General features: G+C 47.5%; 3 protein-coding genes across 3 annotated transcripts; 1 reads left to right on the top strand and 2 right to left on the bottom strand.

Annotated features, from left to right (window-relative positions):
* Positions 1-674: 674 nt before the first annotated feature.
* FOXG_17144 (uncharacterized protein) lies at positions 675-5414 on the top strand. The gene is made up of 7 exons (XM_018397158.1): positions 675-2299; positions 2404-3444; positions 3510-3734; positions 3796-3855; positions 3927-3974; positions 4067-4222; positions 4300-5414. Exons 1-7 carry the CDS (start codon positions 814-816, stop codon positions 5352-5354), a joined length of 4071 nt encoding a protein of 1356 aa, XP_018258198.1. The 5' UTR covers positions 675-813; the 3' UTR covers positions 5355-5414.
* Positions 5415-5643: 229 nt separating this feature from the next.
* Positions 5644-6215, bottom strand: FOXG_17145 (uncharacterized protein; the record flags this gene model as incomplete). Its single annotated transcript, XM_018397159.1, has 2 exons — positions 5644-6159; positions 6210-6215. The coding sequence occupies 2 exons, from the start codon at positions 6213-6215 to the stop codon at positions 5644-5646; spliced, it is 522 nt and encodes a 173-aa protein (XP_018258199.1).
* A 1247-nt stretch (positions 6216-7462) lies between these two features.
* FOXG_22761 (uncharacterized protein) lies at positions 7463-7840 on the bottom strand (the record flags this gene model as incomplete). Its single annotated transcript, XM_018403176.1, has 1 exon — positions 7463-7840. The coding sequence occupies one exon, from the start codon at positions 7838-7840 to the stop codon at positions 7463-7465; it is 378 nt and encodes a 125-aa protein (XP_018258200.1).
* Between the last annotated feature and the right edge of the window lie 68 nt (positions 7841-7908).

The raw sequence follows: 7908 nt of genomic DNA on the forward strand, positions 1-7908 counted from the left end.
CTTCCTCTCTGATGTTGATCAACTTCAGCTCACTCAATCGTAAGCGCCCAATCAATGTGCAGCTGAAAATGTACTGGTGTAGGATTAAAAATACCCCTCATTTTCATCAGACATGGGCCAACAGTAATTGAACACGCTGCTGCCCGACACTGCCAAGGATATGCGAATAAGATGGACCCTGGTTCCCAATGCAGTATTCTAATTGACGCATCTTTGGACATGAGCGGTTAAGTAGTACTCGGGATTTTTTGCAAATGCGCTTGAGGACCGTAGAGAGCGACGTAGTAACTGCATCTGTGACACCTATTTGTTACCCTGTGACACTGGGGCGATTCAAACGAATCAACCATTCTCTGGTCCCCCCAAAAGTTTCCAATACGTGAATTACGAACGACGAACCTGCCATATATCCACACAGCCTTGTTGGTGAAGTTGCAGTCTCCACTTTGACCGTTTCATTGCGTTTTGGGGGCTGAAGTACATGATGTGATTCCAAGCCTGAAAATCCGGACACCTCAGTAAGATAACTAAGGGTCTTCTCGTAATCCCCTGCTTCTCAACCCTGTCTAGTATACGATTAAAGCTTAGTCAGTCAGCTTAGCGGACAGTTCTCAGCCAATCGGTCCCCCCCAAGTTCACCCCCAGGATGACGAGAAGACCCTTAGTTATCCTACTTCGTACTTGCCAGCACCAGATGCTCTCTGTCAGCCCGATTACAAAAGACCGAGCATAGTTCTTGTTTCTATAACTATTCATCAAAGGGCTGACACTTTGCAACACCCAGTCATCAACCAGCCAAGCTAATTGTTGATCATGGCAATTCCGGCTGCAGGTCAGGAACAAGCTTTGCCTCCAGCTCTGTCGAGGGCTGTCGAGGAAGATGTAAAGATCAGTCATACTCATCTTACCGAAGATGAAGAGGGGCTGAGAATCGACAAAGAACGTGTCTCTGCAACCCATTTACAATCGAAAGCGTTTCAGGATGATCCGGCATCTCCTGGCCGAGAGGCGAACCAGGCTGAGGCACCTAACGGCCTCGCTGCAGATTCTCACCAAAATTCCGACGAGTCTCCTTCCACCTTGATGTTAGAAATTAGTAGTTTGCGAGATAAGCTACGCTTTCTCCAGGAGAAAGTGGGAAAAGCCTCAGACAGGAGTGATATCAATCAGGACCGCCAAGTTGAAGACGAACGGCAGCTGCGTAAGCGGATCCGGAGGGCTCACTTCGCCAAAAACTGGGTAGACGAGGCGGAAACCTGCGCAAACCAGAACTGGGTTGAGCGAATTAATTGCGGACATGATGGGCAGTACCTACACATGATCACGGCCTCGGGTACAGACGCCTATACTGATAATGTTGACGGTGATGGAAGCACAAAGTTTCAGAGTGAACAAGAACGTGAGTTTTGGTACGGGGTTCCTCATAAACCTCATCGTGGCCTACGTCCGCCAACCTCACTACGACCAAACTACTCTCGAAAGCTTGGGCCGCCCACTGAATGGGATATGTCAGACAGCGATGAATGGAGTAGCGATGGATCGATACGCACACGGGACTTTGAATATTTCCGTGCCAGACTCCGGGGAGATTTCGAGTGGGAGCTTGATCGCCTTGCTGCTCAGAAGAGAAGATTCGAGTATTTCAAGAAAAAGAAGCAGGCTAAAGCAGAAAGACAAGCAAGATTAGAGAGGGGAGAACTAGTGTCGTCTGACAGCGAAGACGACGACAGTCAAGCAGGAAAAGGCGAAGATGCAGAAGAAAATTACAAGGCTCCCGTTCTCCAACCCGCCCTCAATCGTATGGAATGGGGAGAATTTAGAGCCTCTCGGTTCACAGTTGCTAGATCTTCCTTCATAATCGACATACTTGTTGGAGAACCGCAAATACTAGGTGGCTTCTTCCAGCAGTACCGCGGCAAGTATTTGGAAGAAAAGACTATTCCCCATCGCTTCAAGGCAGTTGAAGGTCACCAAGTGCAGAAAGGCGAAGGCGCAGGTCAAGGATCCTCGCGTATGGCCGTCCCGGATGGAGAAGCACCTCTTCCTGAACGAATTAGGATTCATTCCAAAGAAATTATCAGGACTCTTGCAATCATCCATGGCTCTGAGTTGACGTCTGCTGACATGTACAACAGCTCAATAGTTATGCTCCGTCCTTATCGGATGTTGACGTACTATGAGAATGAAATTCGACAATGGCACTCCCGGTTGGAAGAACAGTATCGGAACCCTGAATTGGCTGCTAATGATGAGCCTGCCGCTAATGACGAGGCGCCACAGAAGGACGGAGCGAAAGATGGTAAGTTGTTTCTTTTTCTTTTTCTTTCTTTTCTTTGTTATAATCGCTTGAATGGGCTTTTGCAAAGCTACGCAAAGCATAGCATACTGACTTAACTCTTTTAGATAACGAAAATGAAGACACAGACTCGACACAAGAGGAAACGTCTGGAGTTGAAGACCCGCAGGGACTCAGCAAGTCCAGAACCGCGCTGGAGCATTTGACATACCTACTCAAGTTCATGGACGACTATGTCCACAAAAGATTGGACTATTTGAAAAGTTCAAGCTGTGAAAAGATATTCTTTTCTGACATCTGGCACTTGTTCAAGCCAGGGGGCCAGGTCATTTCTGCTGATGGTAAGCAGATATACCAGATCTTCAACGTGACTTCAACACCTCATATTGGCGAGGAACGTTTTTCAAAGTTTGCAAAGGAGGATGAAGATTCTCGTGAAGCAGCCGACGGTCAAATTGTCATCCAATGTGTCTTTATCCACTTTGATGGACGCCAAATTGGCCCAGTTGTGAGAAACGTTAGCATTCCCAAGTTCGACGGTGAAAAGGCTGTTACTTCGTTGGAAATCTATCCCTTACGATTTCACGTTCGCAAGAAACTGGAAAGACAAATCATGGGACGGAAGCCGACGGGAGATGAAATTGGCAAGTCTTTGAGGGATGGCGTCGCCAAGCTGCAGGAGACACTTATCGAAAGAGGCAAACTATTTACGGAGGTGGCAGCCGTCAAGCACATGTACTACTCGGGTCTGACTGTTGACACACGCGATGAGGTTCAGAGCCAGGTCATGATAGACTTTGCAGAGGCTTTCCTGGTGGAGAAGAATGGCAATTGGAGGCCAGAAGTCAAACATTTGGTTGGGATGGTTGAGATTTCTAATTCGCTACGTCGCGATGCACCATGCACGGCGCTATGTTGCGCAGAAGAAAGTGTTCACAACGACATATATGTGGACAATAAGCGACATTACGACTTCATGAAGGAAATGCTGAGAGGCGTCGAGGATGGCGTGGACGACTTGCCGCCCGCCGCTATATATCCCCGCCCTTTGGAGACTCTCAAGACAGGGGGGAGTACGCTGACGAGAGATGATTTGCTCATCATGTCGTATACTGTTTTTGGATTTGTCCTTCGAGATCGCTCATGGGGTACGTCGATGACTATTCTCCATCGTCTCAACTGTTGACCACCAAGCTAACGACTCCATGAACAGCCCAGTTGGATTTAACGCACCTCACCCACTTCACCGACTCCGTCGACGATTCCTCTGCTGGTAATGATGACGAGACTGAAGATGACAAGACAGCTTTTGGCCGGCTCGTTCTACCACCGGGCCACAAGAACATGGTACTCTCACTGATTTCTCAACATTTTCGAAATAAGGCAGCGCAGCGAGACAGGGACAGGGATGAACAGGTTGACATCGTTCGTGGAAAGGGTATGCCTTTGAGAGAATTAATGACTCTTTCTTCACAAATTATTTTCTGATAACGAGACAGGAAAGGGACTTATTATCCTCCTGCACGGCGCCCCAGGCGTAGGAAAGACAACAACAGCCGGTAAGAATCACACGAGACCATTAGCTACTGGCTTGATGAACTTGTGTACATTTGACTAACAAACCTGACAGAGGGTGTCGCCGAGAAGTTCAAGAAGCCTCTGTTCCAGATAACATGCGGTACGTATCATGCACACGTTGGCTATAGCTTTCCATCTGCCCTAATCCTCTTTATGCTTTGAGCCCTTGGGCCCTTCTGATATCGATTACAGGTGACCTTGGATCGTCCCCAAAGGACGTAGAAGATGCTTTGCAAACGAACTTTGCACTGGCCAACAGATGGGGCTGTATTCTCCTTCTCGACGAGGCTGATGTGTTTCTGGCTGAGAGACGAAGAGATGACTTTAACCGCAATGGACTAGTGGCAGGTCAGTGTTGATCAAGCTTTCTCGACTTTGATCTTTAGAGAAAGACTCTTCGGCAACATACTAACCCACTGTGCTAGTCTTCCTCCGAGTCCTAGAGTATTACGCTGGTATCCTATTCCTCACTACGAATCGCATTGGAGACTTTGACGAAGCCTTTGCTTCTAGGATTCACATGAGTCTTCACTATCCACCTCTCAAGCTGGTTTCAACTTCCAAGATCTTCGAGCTCAACCTCAAAATGATCAAGAAACGATACCAAGAAGCTGACAGGAAGATAACCATTGACATGCAGGGAATTGGGGAGTACGCCGAAGAGTATTGGCAGAGGAACGTAAAAGCGCGGCTGAACGGACGCCAAATTCGAAATGCCTGTCAGACTGCGTTGGCTCTCGCAGAGTTCGACGCTCAGCCAGAGGGCAGCAAGTATGACCTGACTGTCAGGTCGGATGCCAAGGTACACTTGACGGTGAAGCATATCCAGACCGTTTCAGACGCTTACCTCGAATTCATCGAGTACCTCAAGGCAGTTCACGGCACTGATGCAGAAACGCATGCGAATGAGGCTGGCCTAAGAGCCTTGGAAACAGCTTACTTGGCTATGAGATCTGGTGCTGGCCACAGAGGGATGGGTTCTGCTGAAGCAAGGAATAATCCGCTTCACAGCTTTAAGCTGCAAACCCAGTCATCGCAGTCTCAAACGCACATGCGTCCAGATCAGGGGAATTTCGCGCAGCAACACCGCCAAGGGCCTTCATACGAGGTAGGGCAGGCCTCGATGGGACCGTACAATACACCGCCGCGAATGGGTGGTCCACAGCCTGGCATGGCACTATATCAGGCAACGACCATGTCCAATCCAAGTTATCAGCAGCATCCAAGCAACATCCCAGCTGTAGACCAGTTCCATCACTCCGGAGGTCAGCAGCGTCTCTCACCATCTCAGCACATGTCATATTCCCCATCTCCATCTAGTTCAACAGGACAGTATCAGCATCTCACAGGCGATGCCACGAATCAAAATATGACCTCAATATATGGACAGTCAGCTGAGCCGTTCGGGCAGCAGGATCCAAGGTCGGGAAATATCTGGCCTACGAATGTAGAGAGGATCAACAACCCAGGAGCGCCTTGAGGCATTATATCAAAGATAGTGTTATTTTTCATTAGATTTATTATCAAAAGCCTCTAGCCTCTTGTATTATTAACATCGCTGCATCTTCTTGAGCAGGTTAGCGAGGTGTGTCCACTCTTTTGGCGGAGAAGATATTGTAACATTTTCGCTGATCTTGAATTCCTGATCACCGACGAAGCGACATCAAGGCCTGTCTGATATACTTTTCTCGTGTCATAAAAGAAAATAAATAATATGAACCTTAAACATGAGTCAACTATAACATTTTACAGTTAAATCTTCTTTTATCTTAAAAGTTACCCTTTGAAATGCCATTGCTCACTTTGACAAACTCGCAATCCAGGCCGACTGGGAAATCACCAGAACCTAAAGAAAGAGTCGATGGTCCCCCTACCCGAAGCCCGCGTAGCTTTCCATCTCTATCATATGCATACAGAGAGACCCTGTTGTCAGCCAACTGCTCACCACGAAGTCCATGGATATAAGCATCTTCGGATGTCACAAGATTGGTATGGTCGTGGGTATAAAAGAGAACGCCGATTCTGGCGGCCGAACCGTACTGGAGGCAACGGAGGTCTCCCTTATCACCAATGGGCCAGCCCTGATTGGGTCGATCATCGCCGTTATAGCGCTGATAGCGTAGTACCATTCCTTGTCCAGCATCAATAGCAGATATGAAACACTTTGTTGCACGGCCCCCTTCAGTCCTGTGGATGAAAAAGAGGTCCTTTCCATCAGCCAGTGCGAGTTTATACCAATTATCTGGACCAGATTTGATGTCCTGACCCTGGTTGTCTTTGAGGTTCTGTTTCATAGATGTCAGCCATGTCAGAAGACACCTTGACTAGTACTTACCACCATAGTAAGTGCTTCTTAAACAATCTTATATATAGGAGTATAGTAAGAATAGTAAATAAAGTGATTGTGAAATAATAAAAGGGATGGTTTAAGTTTTCCCTCTCTTTGGTACAGATGTAATGCTCTTAAGTACTTCCATTCATAGCTATATACATATCTTCCTGCCAGGTGCACCAGTCTGCTTGTGGCTGGCATTAGGCAGCTGAGCCAAGCTTTTTCGAGGCTGTTCTGTTGATATAATTGACCTTCAGAAAAATAGGATTCAATATTCTCAAGTTCTGATCCGCAGCTAAAATGCAGCCTGTAAGCAACCTTTTCAAATGCCCATGTAACTAATGGAGAAACCCGAGCATTGAGAATAGAGCTGAACTTGATTGTTATGTCCAAAATCAGTCAGCAGTCAATTACAATATTACAATAACGACAGATGGAGAAGGGATCGACCACCGAAACAAGCTGGGGCAGGGTTCATGTCAGCTTGCAAGTCTTGAAGGGAAAGAAGACGACATACTTATTCTTTGGAATGTAAAAGTCGAGCAATAATACTGTTTTTGAACTTGGTCTTCTTCTTGTTTCCGTTGCGATGCTGAGAGTTTCTTGGATGGTAATGACCCATAGCTTCTGAGTACGAAGGAAGTCGGTTCTCGGTTCTTTGACTTGTTCGTGGTCCAGTGAAACCGCAGCCAACACAGCGGCATTGGCCCAAAGACGATGTTTGGGAGACGCGGGAAGTTTGTAAGTCCACGTATCGATCCATTTTCCTTTAACTCGATAAATGCCGACGGTGAATAATTATTTGAGTGATAGTAATTCATAGTTCAAGTTGTATAAGAAGTTTGGCCATGTTAAAGTATTTAAGTTAACGTTGGGTAAGGCGGTGGGGCTCGGCGAAAGGTCCCTTGCTACCCCATACAACTTTCGCCGAAAGAGTGACGTAGCCAACTTCGCCGAAGCTAGGGTTGGAGTGCCGCTTTGACATGGGCCGGCAGTGAAAATACGTCAGACAGACCAGCGGCGAAATATCCATCGATACGCGCCAATGTTATTAGTAACATTGGAGAGACTTTGCTCTGGTCCCTTACAATCTGACGCCAAGACACGAGCATCTCCCTTGATCTCAGTGCCGCTTCCTGCGTAGGCGATTGAATGAAGACAACCATTGCAAAACTTGACATCACGGCGAAACAAACATTTGACCCTAGTACCAGGTTAACGGACTTTTGAGTCACGGAAACGGGGGCGGGTATCCATCACTCACAAGAATACCAAAACTCATGGAAACGAGCGGGAGAGAGGTTTTTGACGAGACTTGACAGGCTCGTAGCCCAGGCCAAGGAGGACTGATGAAGGTTCTGAGTGACTGCATCATGTGAGCTCGTACCATCGACGGTGCTCCTCAGTGGTAACTCGAGATGCGATAGATCCGGTAGATCCCAGCAAAGGTTCTCGATATCATGCGGCTGAAGCTCCATAAACAGAGACGCTTCTGCAAGCTGCTGATCATCGACGATAAGCGGCGGTATAGCTGATGGCACGATGGGTCGTAGGAGCGCTCTCCATACATATGTAACCAGTGTTGCGTGCGCCACGAGTATGGCTGCGGGATACGATGCCTTGTCGTTGAGCATGCCATTGTTACTTGTTATTGTTGGTGACTCCGGGGCCAAGACTGAAGCACGCCATATGCTCAACTGCT

Source organism: Fusarium oxysporum, genomic scaffold, assembly GCF_000149955.1.
Source record: "Fusarium oxysporum f. sp. lycopersici 4287 supercont2.46 genomic scaffold, whole genome shotgun sequence".
NCBI lineage: Eukaryota > Fungi > Ascomycota > Sordariomycetes > Hypocreales > Nectriaceae > Fusarium > Fusarium oxysporum.

Coding starts and splice junctions, on each gene's coding strand:
- FOXG_17144 (XM_018397158.1), top strand. CDS start 814: ATGGCAATTCCGGCTGCAGGTCAGGAACAAGCTTTGCCTCCAGCTCTG. Junction 3,856..3,926: donor AGGAAAGACAACAACAGCCG/GTAAGAATCACA, acceptor CAAACCTGACAG/AGGGTGTCGCCGAGAAGTTC. Junction 4,223..4,299: donor CCGCAATGGACTAGTGGCAG/GTCAGTGTTGAT, acceptor CCACTGTGCTAG/TCTTCCTCCGAGTCCTAGAG.